Source organism: Cydia pomonella, chromosome 9, assembly GCF_033807575.1.
Source record: "Cydia pomonella isolate Wapato2018A chromosome 9, ilCydPomo1, whole genome shotgun sequence".
Lineage (NCBI taxonomy): Eukaryota > Metazoa > Arthropoda > Insecta > Lepidoptera > Tortricidae > Cydia > Cydia pomonella.
The window spans coordinates 10348556-10363974 of NC_084711.1; the positions used below are offsets into that span (position 1 = coordinate 10348556).

The 15419-nt window shown below is 39.0% G+C and overlaps 1 protein-coding gene across 7 annotated transcripts in view; it reads right to left on the bottom strand.

The window, feature by feature from the left end:
• LOC133521326 (RNA binding protein fox-1 homolog 3) overlaps nucleotides 1–15419 on the bottom strand; it is a 164450-nt gene that overhangs the window by 10344 nt on the left and 138687 nt on the right. For 4 of the 7 annotated variants that reach the window (XM_061856235.1, XM_061856229.1, XM_061856233.1 and 1 more), the window contains 9 exons: nucleotides 10750–11004; nucleotides 10071–10340; nucleotides 9895–9948; nucleotides 6612–6704; nucleotides 5559–5613; nucleotides 4445–4465; nucleotides 3143–3266; nucleotides 2192–2252; nucleotides 2022–2042 (listed from right to left, as the gene is read on the bottom strand). In XM_061856235.1, the coding sequence (XP_061712219.1) occupies nucleotides 2022–2042; nucleotides 2192–2252; nucleotides 3143–3266; nucleotides 4445–4465; nucleotides 5559–5613; nucleotides 6612–6704; nucleotides 9895–9948; nucleotides 10071–10340; nucleotides 10750–11001 (951 nt within the window). In that variant the 5' untranslated portion in view covers nucleotides 11002–11004. Of the gene's footprint in view, nucleotides 1–2021; nucleotides 2043–2191; nucleotides 2253–3142; nucleotides 3267–3307; nucleotides 3411–4444; nucleotides 4466–5558; nucleotides 5614–6611; nucleotides 6705–9894; nucleotides 9949–10070; nucleotides 10341–10749; nucleotides 11005–15419 lie in introns of all 7 variants that reach the window. The other 3 variants (XM_061856230.1, XM_061856232.1, XM_061856231.1) reach the window with 3 other exon arrangements.

A 15419-nucleotide genomic window follows, 5' to 3' on the forward strand; every position in this document is an offset into this window, starting at 1 on the left:
TTATTGGCGGCATATGAAACTTTTATTCAATGGAAAATCAGCAAAAACGCCCAGTCTTTCGTGGAAAATGTATTGGTAGCTTACTTCAATGATCTGGCCTACAAGCCCAACACGCTTTGGTGCAATTATTCGATGTTAAAACTGTAAACCATCATTTTGAAAAGTGTACTTTTACTGTTTTGACCAAAAATTTTTTTTGTACAGCACAAGTCACAAGTCTACCCACAGATGATATTTTATTTTGTATAATTTCCAGGGAGTTCTGTTATTGGCTATGCTTATAAGTACTATGTTTGTTGTATATTATTCATTGCAAACGCTGTAGAACCTCTCAATAAATAAATAAAATAATTAGGCATTAAACACTCGTGTAATCCTATTAAGAAACTCGCTTCGTTCGCTTCTTAAACCCACACTCGTGTATTTTTATTATGTAGCAGTCACATACACTACTATAATACAGTAGGTACCTATGTATAGTTTTGTTTTAGATGGAATAACACATATAAATCATTCCCTTAACTCACCACTTCTTTTGCATATTTTAAATTAACTGTCAGGAATGATTATGAAATAATATAAATATATCGGCATGATTTTTTTGTATGTAGGTATACTCGAGGTATACTCGATATCGATAAAACACCGTTTCTGAAACTAGCAAGATTGCGACAGTATTTTGTTTTGCCGCGAAAATTCCGGGTTCTGTCAATAACACATAAAACGACATTGTGACGTAAAGTAACTAAAAGACCATATGGTACCTAACCATTAATATCTAATGTTGACAGTGAGCCCACAAGAAGGCAATACAGGGTAGGGGATCACCCTGTCCCTGTATACATCGATTAGAAACCATAAGTTTGGATTCTATGTTTAACCTTTTGAACGCCACGCCTATCGTACGCGGCGCGTAATCGTGAACCTTGTCGGTATGCATGAAGATTGATATTGGGCTGTAGCCGCGCGCGTCATATGACGTGTTTGGCGGTCAAAAGGTTTTAACATTACGGTTTGACTGAAGAAATATACATTTCGAATTGAGAGAATACTTTACCATGTCTACGGCTCGAAGATCACTCACCAGTCACTGTCTCTCGTTGTGAAACTTAAAAGCCCTTAGCTTACATGAGCCACAAAGAAAAAGCCAGAACGATGCATAATAATAAAGCACTTAAAACCATTTGTAACACAATACGTGGTAAATTACGAATGTCAGTGAGTTTTACACAGTTTTCTAGACATGCAGAGTTCGTTTTATAGTCTAATGATGTCATATTTTCTGTAGCAAAAAGCCGACGCTGCTCGCTTATTCCCATTAGTTTATGTTCAGTCGGCGGTGGAACTTATTGCATACAACTGCTGGGAATAGCCCAAGCTGCTGAGGGTATTACACGGCAGTCGCTAGTTCTCCCTTACCACACAAGTGAAGAATGTTAGGAAACTTGCGAATGCGGTTCGTCGGAATGTGGAGTAGGAACGAAAGGTAAGTGTTGTTGCAGAAAATGAAATAAGGTAATGGAAGAAATAGTCATGCACTATTGATTGAAACAGGAATAATTAAATAAAGACAAGAACTATTCAAAGTTTACGATTACTAACATTCTTTTGTAAGTGCTACGTGGTGATGGTTAGCATACTTCGATAGTAGCAATTACGACTTTGTGGGCTCAATGTTCTACTCGGAGCATGATAATAATTAGCCTCTGTTCGAGTCAATCCACAGCTGCAGCAAACGCGCAAAACTAATTCACCCACCACAGTACCAAAGGAACAAGGATAACTCAACAGCAGCCATCGTCTCGGTTACCACAAACACAATGTGCACCCTCAATATATTACGGTGGATTACCAACCAATAGGACCATACGAATAAAAAGGAGCAAACAAAATCCCAGCACTCACTCCACAATGGTTTACATCTGACTTATACTAGCGTGGTGGTAACATGAATCAGGAAGCGATAGAGATACAGATATTGTCGCATATCGATCAAATTGAGCTAGAGGCGTGATCTTTACCTCGGCTGCCGGCTTCGCGGCCTGTAACAACACATGTATAGGTTCACACAACCTGCCACTCGGTTCGTCTGACGCGGACGCGCCAGAGAGGCCCTTCACACACAACAGATATATATGGCGAAATAATGTTCATGTATGTCAAAATAAAACTCATGCAAGTGAATGTGTACCTGAAGTCTGTAGTTGGAGTCAGCCGTCGCAGCTGCAGCTAAGAACGGGTCGTAATAAACACTGAAAATTGAAATAAAACATTATTATTTTTTATATCCATCGGCATCGAGCTACCAGCACATTGTAAGAAATAAAGCTATGCTACGTTGTATTCCATAATATTTCATTCGCTTAGGTTAAATCGTCAGTGTAACTACCTATAAGCCTACGCGAATAGAGTATATTATGTAATTCTAATTCCAAATTAATGTGTATATAAACAGTTCTAGTCAGCTTCTCTAATAAACATTGTAATAAAACTATGGTAAAACAGAAGTTATCGCAAAGGCTACTACAAAAGTTAACTACAACATCTATAAAATTAAGATCCATATAACAAGAGAAAATACGAGTAATATCTACTTTGAAAGAGTGTGTGAAAATAGTTGCGAAGAGTTGCAATCTACCGTTCATGACAGTGCGCTAAGCAAACGTTCCAGTTAGTCGTTAGTTACACTTTCATCGAACGTAAAACACAAACAAGTATGTAAGAGGTTATTTGTAACAATTATTGTAAACAGTCATACCAGTGGGAGGAAGGATAGGGCGGAGCGGGGAGCAGGGATATTGGACTGGTGGCCTTCAATCAGTGGTGGCGTTTGGGACGGATTGGCCGGGGTAAATTTGATGTCCTGTTATTGTAAAGTGCAATTAAACCAATAATCAAGGATTATACTTTTTTCGATATGCCATTATACGATTATGATCTTTAACATTCTCATTGCGAGAAAAACTCTTAACATAGATGCATTGATAGATAGAACTTTTTGTGGCAGTGTGTCATGTAAAATAATTTTAAAGATATAGTTTTGTTAAAAAAATAAATAAGAGGAGCAGGAAGGGGGAAGGACAGGTTAGTGTTATGTGAGCGGTGCAGGTGGCGGGTGCGGTGCGGTGCGGTGAGTACTCACTGTGCATACGCAGCGTGCAAGGGCGACGCGTAGGCGGCGCGGGGCAACACGGCGTGCGCCAGCGAAGGGTCGAGGGGGGCGAGGGGCGCGCGGGGCTCGCGGCGCAGCACGGCGCGCGGCACGGCTACATGCAACACACAGACTACGGTGCAGGGCATGCGTTACCTGCGTCGCTGCGCGGCGCGCGGCGCCAGCACCAGCGGCGGCGCGGCCGCGGCCGCCGGCGCCGCGCCCAGCCACGGCCACGACACGCCGGACACCCGCAGCCCTGCGCACACACGCGCAAGGCACGTTACGCACCAGCATCACCACACCACAAAACGCATAACTGCTCTTCGGTATCACTATATAAACTATTCCTATGCGACTACTCGAGATGCCGGGTATAAACTGTCTTTTTCTCACTAAAAATGTTAGGTATGCATCTCGGTTCAGGGGCCGCGGACGCCTTTTATCCCCAGTCATAGTCATAGTCATTTATTTCATACAGCCAATAAACAAGTCAAAAATAATAAATAACATCAAAGTTGAGTCGTCTGTCGAGAGGGATGCCTTGCGAATTTGGTATGTATAAGTTTTTTTTAAGAGGCATTTAACAAAAGTTAGGTATACCTGTAACGAGCGTATAGTGAGCGTAAGACCGTAGCAAAACACGCAAATAAATAAAGCTCACGTCACGTTTGTGATGTGGTGATTGCGTAATACCTGCATTCTCTCTTGTAATCGAATTTCGCCGGAACCGTCGCCGTTTTCCTCAGTTAACCGATATAGTTTTTCATACGAGTGCAGATTAAGGAAGCCAGTATGACATTATCCGACCATTAATCACAAATTATAAACAAATGCTAAAATTACTAAGAATGCTATACTAAAATGCAGTTCTAATTACAAGGCTAGTATAATATATACCCTTCCCTCGGCTCGGCCGCAGTCGGGTAATGTTGGAATGTAATTCATTATTCACATAAAGGATGTCTGGGCCATGCCACATTACAGCTCGCCAGAGGTCACACACGGCACACGCGGTCCGAGTCCGCGTCCGTATTACGCGAATATCACACAACTATTCAGCCGTTGACTTTCTGCTCTAAAGAAGCATGGCCGTGAGATTAACTTCACAAATGTCGTAAATTCAATCCGTGACATACAAGATTGCATCGAGCATTAGAACTAATCAACCACATAGTCCCACCACAGTAAGTAAAGAAATCATGCTCGAATGATTGTTATAATAAAATGTATACGCGTAAGCATTTTTATCGTCGAAGAAGAGATGTGTACAGTATGTGTGCAAAATCTTACCTTCAGGCCACTGGACGCACACTGCAACAAATTAAAAGCATGTTATGAAAGTGTTAACAATCAAAGATCGTGTCATTCACGAAGACGCGTGCCTTGACTCGTATTGCTCTGTTATTAAAGGTTAGATTTGATAAATCTGCGCGTCATCGAGGATGACACGAACTATATCATTTTTTAAATTAGCTATTTCTAGCATTATAAAAAGAATTTCATTCGCACTATATGAATTGTAAGTATACCTAGGTGTCAGTGCAAAACAATATAGTGACTTTCATTCCAGTAAATGATAACGTAACAAATATATTCATGGGTACCTAGTCATTCATTGACATGATTAACGTTAAACTAACAAGCTGTCTAATTGGTGGTGTAATCCGCTCGCAGACGAGCGTTAATTTGTCGCAGACAAGTGACACCGCCACCGGAGACAGCCATCAAGACCCATGTAAATGTGAGCTGTAATGTATTATCGTGTGAAGATAGCCCGATCGAGAGCGTTATTTAGGTTAGGAATGCAGTTGGGCAACGTGTTTATTAATAAACAAAGAGTAAAAGTCCGTAGAGTGCAGGGATTGCGCTAGTCGGTGCATTGCGCAGCATTGTGGAGCGGGCCAGGCCCAGACCGTCTCCGGCTGACAGTGGACTCGATCTCTAAATAGCATTCACCTAATTGCATTCAGACAACGGCACTAGCCAACATAAATATATGTATACAAAGGTACATTGACAACACTGATCTTTACGATTCCAGCTCTCACCCAGCGTGGGAACTGATCCATTCCTAGCTTGAAAGACTGGATGGATCAAAAGAGAAAACCTCAGGATGGATTACGTTTTATCGTTCAGATAAGGGCTAAATGTTTTAATCTAGTTATTTTGTTACTATAGTTGGTCAAACCAATTTGTCAGTAAATAAGAACAATAAAAACTATACTCATCCTTTTCTTTTGGATGCTAGTACTAGTGTAAGACAAAGATAGTATGACTCCCTCTGTCTATGTTTGAAATGAGATAGCCCTTTGACAAACTATAACCGCTTGATGCACAAGAATAAAAAATATACAAAGTAATTAAAAAAAAAATTGTAAGGTTTAACAGATTATTCCTTGCTTACCGTTTGGTACTGTGGGAGGTTTCTTTGTCTGAACTCTTGCCGTCGCATTATTAACCTGGTTTGGAAATTGAATACTAGATCAGAATACGTTTATTTAAACTACGATTGCAATAAACATATATTGGCTGATTTTTCTTAAATAAATACAAGTTCAGAATAAATTATTACACGAATTTATAAAATACATAGAAACAAAAAATATTCAAGTAAATTTTTCGACATCGCAAAAACATGATGATACTAATACAGTGGTGCTCGAAACCACTAAGCGTATCAGTAAAATAAACAGTTTAATTAGATATCAATCGATACATTGATTTGGGATTCGAACCCAACATACAAAATCATAAATGTGTTAATGATACATTAAGTACTATTGCGAATTGGGGTACTGATTTAGTTTTAGTGCTCTGTAAAATCAGCCAATGTTGTGTCAAATGTCTCAATTAACAGAATTCAATTTACAGCACGTACGACTAAAAGTAGCTACTTTGACTTTCTTTCTGACTTTGAATGTAAATTATTGTCTATAAATAATATGGCGATAATAGTTGAGACATTTGACACTGCAGTGCGAGATACAGGAAAAACGGGAGGTGTTAGTAAGTTTCCGTCGGGGGTTCAGTTACAGGGAGATTCGTGAACAACAATATTTAATGCCATTCAGTCGCCGAAATCATTGTTAGTGCTTCGATTTACTTTTAGAATATATAGATAGAATCGAACTAAAATTTTAACTTGTAGTCTTACCTCTGTGGCATTGGGACGAACGGTTCGTTCTACAGACAGTTCTCTGTGAGAGTCTCTCTTTCGATCGGCATTTTAAATGACCGTCTAGAGAGTAAAGGGATAAAATAAATAAGGTTTGTTTGTGGATTAGATTAGAGTCGGGCATACTTAGTGCTAAGGCGGGCCGCCGGGCCCGGGCTGCACGCTAGCATGACAGTAACTACAGAGCAGACGGCGGTGGCGGTGGCGGCGTGGCGGGCGTGGCCAGGGAGCGGGTAAGTTACAGTGCTACGGTACGGATGGTATTCATTGAGTCATGCACACCTCTATCTTTCTGCCCTCAACCACGGTGCCGTGAAGACGCTCTCGTGCTCGCTCCGCATCACCACTATTTGCGAATGTTACAAAACCGAATCCCTGCATGCAAGACAGACAAAACATGCATTAAAAACAGCGTCGCTCAAAAAACAACGTGCAACAAAAATTAACATTTATGCATTGCATATTCTTTATTTAAATATTCTAGTGAAAAAATCGAGAGGATATTAATTGATTTTATTACGTTGATACTTTGAGCGTATTCTAGCTGAATGGGTACACAGAAGCGTTTGGATTAAAGTAACTTAATATGTCGCTCGACCTAGTAGTCTGTACTATTGGAAGGAGTATTTGTATCACAGTGTTCGAGTAGTATTCAAAGTTCACACATGTATACACCTCGGAGCTAGTCTTATGTAAAGAGGGTCTACTTTATGACACAACGATCAACTTTGTGTGAGATGTTAGCTGCGATTTGTTCTATTAATATTTTCATACCTCCGACCGGTATGCTTGGCCGTAACTACGCACAGCAAAGCTAACGATTTGGTGTTTTGAACGGCCGGGGTTGATGACTGGTGGGTTTATATATTCTTATCAATTACAACTTATATTGGCTACACTAACGAAGACACTAAGACATAATTAATGTGCATGTTTGTACAGTGTCCAAAGTCTAATACATTAATGAAAGTCATAAGCAATCAAAACCTAGCTTTGGTTTCTACTCGTATTATATCATGGTTTAAGTTCATCAAAAATTCAACAGCATAAATGGCATTCATATTTGAACCTATAAAGTAATACAATAGGTAATCATTATAATGTCTGTATCAAATAGTCGTGCTGAGACAAGTTAGCTACTATCCATAAACGGTGATAATCCATAGATACAAAAAGCAGCTAGCACAGCACACGGTACAGTGGAAGAGACGAGTTGTGAAAGTGACAAACAAGTTGCTGATTGTACGAAACGCTTACACTTATAAAAGCAATGACAGCTCTATTATTACCATTCTGAGTGCAAGTATTTATAATAGTAAAAATATTTTTGGGCAGAGAGAAAGGAAAACCGTTGGCAAGAGGTGGCGCGAGCCATTCCGCGACGCGATGCTCGGCGCGGGCGCCCCGTGATACAACACGCGCTAGGCAAGCTCATTGTGATCACAGACAATACTCGATCGTTCAGACCAAGAAGACACAAATGACATTCGAGATAAAGCCAAACTAAGTGATGCACCCTAGATAAGTAGTACTAGGAAACACGGAATACTAACGTTATCGATTGACTAAGACAATAATCAGGACCAGCGAAATCATGCCCAATACTAATGAATACATCATGTTCCCTGGTTAGGAAGCGTGTAATGGAACTGTTCATATTATTTAAAGAGGACAAAAATATTAAGATCACTATCAATATAATAGACAGGATTAAATTCAGAATGAGTCCATCATCCAAACTACACGCGTTGCGTTTGCGTCATGTTGACCTAAGTAAGCCATTCAGGACTATGTGCTATGATTCGTAAACTAGGTTCACGGTCAGTATGTACAACGAGAAAAATGCGAGTGCAGTTGGGACGATAACATAATATTAGTGATGAATAATAGAGCTGTCCTGAAAATATGACTCAGAAAATCAGCTGTTAAAGTGACGATGCATCATTCTCTAATACTGCATATCCCAATGTGAGGCTTTGAAGAAAAAATAAACTTGGAGCTATTATTTGTAAGAAGTAAATACTTTCTTTATGAGCGAGCATGGACTACTTTAGGGGCGGTCACCAAACTGACACAAGGAAAGCAGTAAACACGAAAAAGCGGTCAATCCAATCAATTATTATAAAAAAAATCATTTAGATATCTTGTGTTTTACTTTTATAGGGAACTGACATTTACAGTGAGTTGTTTTTTGAGTATCAATGAATAAGAAACATTCTCTATTAACATACATACGCTAACGACATATTTTTCAAAGTTAAACTAGTGACAGTAAAAGTAAGTAATTAGCAGATTCAACCTTGGTATTTAGAGACACGGTGGAAAATATGTCACTAGCACATATATTGTTCATAGTATCTTCAGATAGTTATCAAGGTCATAGATATTGTAATAATATTAATTCGATGAAAATTTACAATGCAATTAGAATACTGCACCAAACATTAAAACCAAGAATATGCTATGAGATAGATAGTCTTAAACACAATGTATTAATATTAATAATCTAAGCCCATTTGCCTTTAGATTTGTTAACCCAAAAGATAATTGCATGTAATCGAAAATAAAGGCATGATCAATGATTTGTTAAAATAGGGGAAATCTTTAAACGTTATAGTTACAAACTTTTGTTTGGGCAGCAATTACTTGAAAAGAAATTGTATTTTCTTATGTAACTTCAAAGCTGCTGTAAATATTGTAATCTCGCTCATATTTGAATACAGGAAACATCCATTGGATAGCTTTGAAGGTACATAGATTTAAATGTTAGTTTCAAGTTTTTTTTTTCTACAAATATTTTGTTACAATAAAATATCACGATATAATTTTTCTTACTATTAAATTCATTTAAACAATATATTGGCATGAGTTTTAAAGAATTAAATTATGAACATTCATATTTGTTTAAGAAAAAAAACAAGAAACGAATCAATTAAATAGTCAATTTAGCAACTTTGAACATTAGGGTAACATTAAATGGCCGAAAAAACTATATTAAATAACCAGCGTAGCATTTTTACGGCCGATTAATGTTAATCATTATATTCAGAGCTCCCCAGTGACTGCATTTGAAGAGAACTATTGGAATGCTACGTTACGTATAAATCAAAAGATCAAATACTTACACAAATTTAATTAGAATTGCCCAGCGAAAGTAACCGCTGCCTGTACTATATATAGTCTGGCAAACACAACTTGTCGGTCAGTAAGAGCCAGGAAAACTATACTCTGTCTATGTTTGAAATGAGACAGTCCTGGGCCAAACTATATATTATAGACATTATAGTGTATCTGCCTGTAGCAATTAACGACATAATAGGATAAGCTATAGACTTGTTATTCCACAAACGCGCATCATTCCAATATTTCACTCGGTTTATAAACTGAAACTAATGCGTACACAGAGAACACGGATTTATGTAACGTGATTCGCATTCTGAGAGTACGAATTATTTCAAATAGAGAGTTACCAATTAGAAGTAGCCACACTGAAATTGTTATCGCGATGATACAATTTCAGAGAGCCACTTCAAGTTTTCTTGCTATGTATAAAACATATTCTTACCTTTGAACCTCTTTCGTTGAAGATAATTTCTACATCAAGTATTGTGCCATATTGCTGAAATGTAAAACGTTGTAAATTAAAATCTGTATATTTTTATCTACAATTAAAACACAAATGTTTCTTTCATGCCGTGCTTTCGCTAGTGAATTGAAGGGCGATAGTTGTGCGGTACGTACCCCAAACATGTTTCTGAGATCGGGGTCTCTAAATCTGAAGGGGATGTTGGAGACGTGTAACCGCTTGGGCTGGGAGGCTTGCGAGACGGGGACCAGTTTGTCGGGGGAGGCGGCGGTGGCGCCGGCGGCGACGGCCGCGCTGGCCGCCGCGGCCGCCGCGTGCGCCGCCGCCGCTTGCTGCGCCACCGCTACGGCGGCGGCCGCTTGCTGGGCCACCACTGCCGCTACACTCACAGGTGTGCTCTCTTCTGCTGAGTCTCCGTCACTTTGCTGCAAACGGTTAAATTATTCTTAATAATATGGATGACGATACACGTATGTTTTATGTGGGAACTGAATTGATACAAATCTTTTTTCAGGCATTCCGCGTCATCATGTAATGTCAGTATAAATTAATACGAGGCATGCTAGAGCTAAGTCTAACTGAGTACCCAAACTGAGTGTTATATCCGGATTTTGCATTTCTGCAATGAAGCTGTATATTTCGATTTTCAGAAAAAACTGGTGAAAAAAAAACAACTTATTGGAATAATGATTCATGTCTACATTATGATGTACAAACCGGATAAGGAAATCGAGCAGGTTCCAAAACACCACCAGAAATTAATAGACCTACAACTAATAAGGCATTCTGATAAAGTACAAAATAGTAATAATCGAAGTAAGTGGTAAAACTTACTGAGCTGCTGTTTTGATTGTCTATAGAGTTGGGCGGGTGCGGTTGAGGCGGCGGTTGTGGTGAGAAGTTGGCCGGCGGGAGCGGCGCGGGCGGCGGCGGTCCCTCGCTCTTGACGAGCGGTGGCTGCGGCGGGTTCGCGGCGTTCGCATCAGACTTCACCGCCAGCGCGTCGCCGTTGGCGGCGAACTGCGCCGCCGCGGCCGCAGCCGCCGCCGCCGCAGGGAACGGGTTCCCCATGCCCGTCCCCACCATGTGCTGAAATACATACAAGTTACAACATTATTTTACTGAACAGTTGGGCTGTCTTTATTTTGCGTATGAGAAGTGAATAGGTAATTTTTTCAACACGCTTAACACGTTACGTCACTCTTCTATCGTTTTTCAAGTTCTGTGTCATCAATTGTAAAAAAAAGCGTTTTTTTATACGTTTGGACTTGGCATTCTACTGATAGACGTGTTGATTGCGCAAGTCGCGCAAAATTGTGAAGAAAAGGAACAGAAATATTCAATGGCTGATGCACATGCATAACTACCTCGTTAGCAAAATCCGGATAATACGGATTGATTTGTGGCTTACATTAACATAATGGAGAATCAGTAGCAAATTATAAGTTTGACGCAAATTATGAGTATCAATAAATAAACATTCAGAAATATCTCCGATGACGAACGTAATGCTCATTAAACTAGCCTCATGTGATAAACAATAAGTAGGGTTCATAAAATATAATAAGACACGATAGACTTAAATTATGACGAGTCTTAGATTGTGCAATAAAAAATCAACATTAATCTGAAGAATTTAGATCAAGTATGATGGTTTTCATAGGCCCGACGTAGTTATATCAAAGGATTTATAGTCATTTCATCTCAGGGATGTGGTCAACACATAATTCTGTCGCAATAATTATGCGCTTCCGTTAATAGTTGACGTTTCTCGGCTGCGAATCGAAATATTGACACGGCAAGCTGGTGCCAACGCTGTCGAACTGACGCCGGGCCCGTCCGTCAGTCATCACTCATGCGGGAACCATGCGAGGCTTGTTTGACACACCATTTGCAACCCTTGTAAAGGAAATAGCTTTTTACCAAACGTTAATTTAGGAAAATAAACGGCTTTCCCAACAATACCTTTAAATTATTTAAGGATCGAATCGATAGCACAATAACGGCTTTTACTACGTAGACAGAATTGCTTTTATTTTACGTCCGAAACGCCTGCCGGCGCAAAATTAAATTGCGAGTGAAGTCTCACGCGGGCAGGACACCCTCCCGCTTTGTAAGGTACCGCTGAATTTAAGCAATATTGGAACGTGAGTACCGCCACCCTTTACATGAAATGGATAGCCAGCTGCTTTATGAACTAAAATAATAATGAAGATTAAACTGATAATCGTGTTTAGCTTTGGCCCAAAATTTTCAAGTTTGGGGAGTTTTTAGGGTTCCGTAGCCAAATGGCAAAAAACGGAACCCTTATAGATTCGTCATGTCCGTCTGTCTGTCCGATTATGTCACAGCCACTTTTTTCCGAAACTATAAGAGCTATACTGTTCAAAGTTGGTAAGTACCATACTTGAACTGAAACTCAAAAAATCTTTTTTCATCAAACCCATACGTGTGGGATATCTATGGATAGGTCTTTAAAAATGATATTGAGGTTTCTAAAATCATTTTTTTCTAAACTGAATAGTTTGCGCGAGAGACACTTCCAAAGTAGTAAAATGTGTCCCCCCCCCCCCGTAACTTCTAAAATAACAGAATGAAAAATCTAAAAAAAATATATGATATACATTACCATGCAAACTTCCACCGAAAATTGGTTTGAACGAGATCTAGTAAGTAGTTTTTTTTAATACGTCATAAATGGTACGGAACCCTTCATGGGCGAGTCCGACTCGCACTTGGCCGCTTTTTTCTAGGTAGCGTCTATTAGGTGTACGGTGTATGTAGCTTTACTTCATAATATCTTGAATTAGTGTGACTAGTGTCATACGTAACTGTTTTATTGAAGCTAATTTACTATACGGTTTCTTGTTTACAACTAGATACCTATATGTATATAAGACAGATATACATATGTAATGTTAATTGTAGTTCTGTTAAAAATAATGAACAGTTTTATCATATTTCTACGCTTTTCCATTTTGACAATAAAATAAAATATCATCCATAATAAAAGATTTTTGATCTTTTTAGTTCCATAGTTTGTACGTTAAAATTCCTATAACATGCGTCGCTACATAGGCGCCATAGCGGATACGACAAAATTAGGAAGTGGTTATTGAGCACAATTGCGTAGTCTACTCACAACTGCACGCTTCACTGGCACAGTGGCAGGCAGAGCCCATACTCTCATTAAAGAACGTGATTTGGACATGGGTAGCTAATTGCTGTAATAATATACCAATTAATATTACAAATGCAAACTCTGTCTATTTACTTTTTTCCTTTTCTTTCAATCACGCCTCGTAGGTTAAGAAAGAGGATAATAAGTAAGTATTATGATTGTGTAGAATTATCTCGGTAAGTAAAAAATCCCTTTTAAATAGCCTTCGCTCATGAATTTTTTTTTACGCGTGTTACAGTTTATCGACACTTATAATAATATTAATAATAGACAGATACTTGTAAAAAATAATAGAAAAACGATATATATGGTATATTGTATTTGCGGGGTTAAGTTAAGATATAATCGTGACGCGCGGGAAGCCTGAGAATTGCGAAGGGATAGTTGAGTTTAGTGCCCCTTAACGTCGGTGTAGTTGAGACCACGAGATTATGTTATTGTTCCCATCTTGAATGAGCTCTGCAGGATGCCTGCCCTAGATTAATCCTTTATCTCTGCTCATATTGAACAACATCTCACGATTACAAGTAGTTTGTATTAACAATTTGTCAGTGTTCAACAAATTGAAATACGTAAGCTTCACTATTTATGTTTTACCATTAACTTGACTGGAACACAGCGGTATGTAAAACACCCGTGTTTTTTTTTTCAACTAGGTAGGTAGGTACGTTTTACTTGACCAAGCTTTACTAATTGTTTCGCTTTATTAATTATTACAGATTCCTAATGGCTAGCCTGTTTTAAGATGGTAATGAACTGAACACCTTATTTCACAGGCAAGTACAAAGAGATACCTAGGTGGCATATATGGAACCAATTTTCTTAATACCTACACCCGAAAATACCAATCTCTTGCCTAGAATGCCTTGTACTTAGGTCAGGCAACGAATGCTTTAAAAAAGGTTCAATATCAAATCATTCATTTGCTAGAATACAGTCAAATTATAGAGGGAAATGTCGTAACTTTGTTTGAACTAATTAGGAGGTAAACATGTCAAAAATCCCCGGCCGGAGCCCTTGAGCCGGGGGGAAGAGAGGGGTTTGAAGGTACCATTTTTCAGTTTTTCGATTATATTAAGGAACAATGCATCTTAGCGACATGCCCACTTATACGAAATGAAATGTAGATATCAAGATAAAAATGAGAGCCCAAAATAAACTTTCCAGAGCGGATATCTCAAAAATATACAAGATATCGAAAAATTTGACTATATTGAACTTGGAAGAATATTTAATCAGCTGTCGTTTTGTGTAAGTAGACATGTTCAAACCCCCCCTTTCCCCCCGGCTCAAGGGTTATGGCTGGGGACTTTTGGTATGTTCACCTCCTAACCTAAAGTCCAAACCAAAATTACGGAGTCACAAATTGTGTTAAAAGCATTTCCCTCGATACCTTCGTGTTGCTTGGCCTATAGCCTATAAAAAAACAATATAGTATATTTAAGAGTTAGTGACTGTTGTTTTAATGTCGGCCTCGATTAGCACACTGAGATGAGTCCATCGGAATTCTTTAGCCGTTATACCTAAACACAAAGTAGAGGCTAATAAAAGTAATAAATTATGAGAAAAGTTAACTTTGTTCTGTTCTAATATACAGAGCATTAAATGTTTATGCATTCAAATACCTATATGTAAAGACGTTCTCTATTATAAATAGGACTGTGTAAAGAGGGTTCCTAATTCTTTCTCGTTGAATAGGTTACAAAATTATTATGCTCTATTCGTGGGAAATGTAGGACAGTAATACCGATACAAGTAAAAGGAGGGTGGGGACAGCTTTTAAAGATATTATTAATCGCATCTCGACGAAGTGGGTCTCCTTGCCCGTCGCTCCTGCTGCTATTCTTCATGGACTCCCCCTTCCAAACGGAATATTCCATTCCTGTATTCCCACGCTTTTATGGAGGTACTCTGTACACAATATTTGTATTGTTGACAGGTATCTTACATAAGTAGCTTCGGGTTTAATGCGTAAATCATTTACGATGTTACACTCTCTGTCATTGTTGATAAATCCTGTTATAAAACTGTTTCATGCGCGAAAATGTAATAAACGTGATCAAATAATGAAAAGTTGTAAAGCTGATAATACGCCATAAGAAGTATAACGAGGCTTTGGACATAACTTTCATGTGACTATAAAGACAAGTATAGGGTGGTATAATACTTTATCAGGCGAGAGGGAGTAGTATCACGTGTGAAGGTATATTTAGAAGAGTCGCCCCAGGCACCGGGAGGTTATAGCGTGGCGTCAGCGCTACCGCGCAAGGGCTCTCCACTTTTGTTAGTTCTAATTGTCCATCGCGAGTCGCGCCGCTGGGCG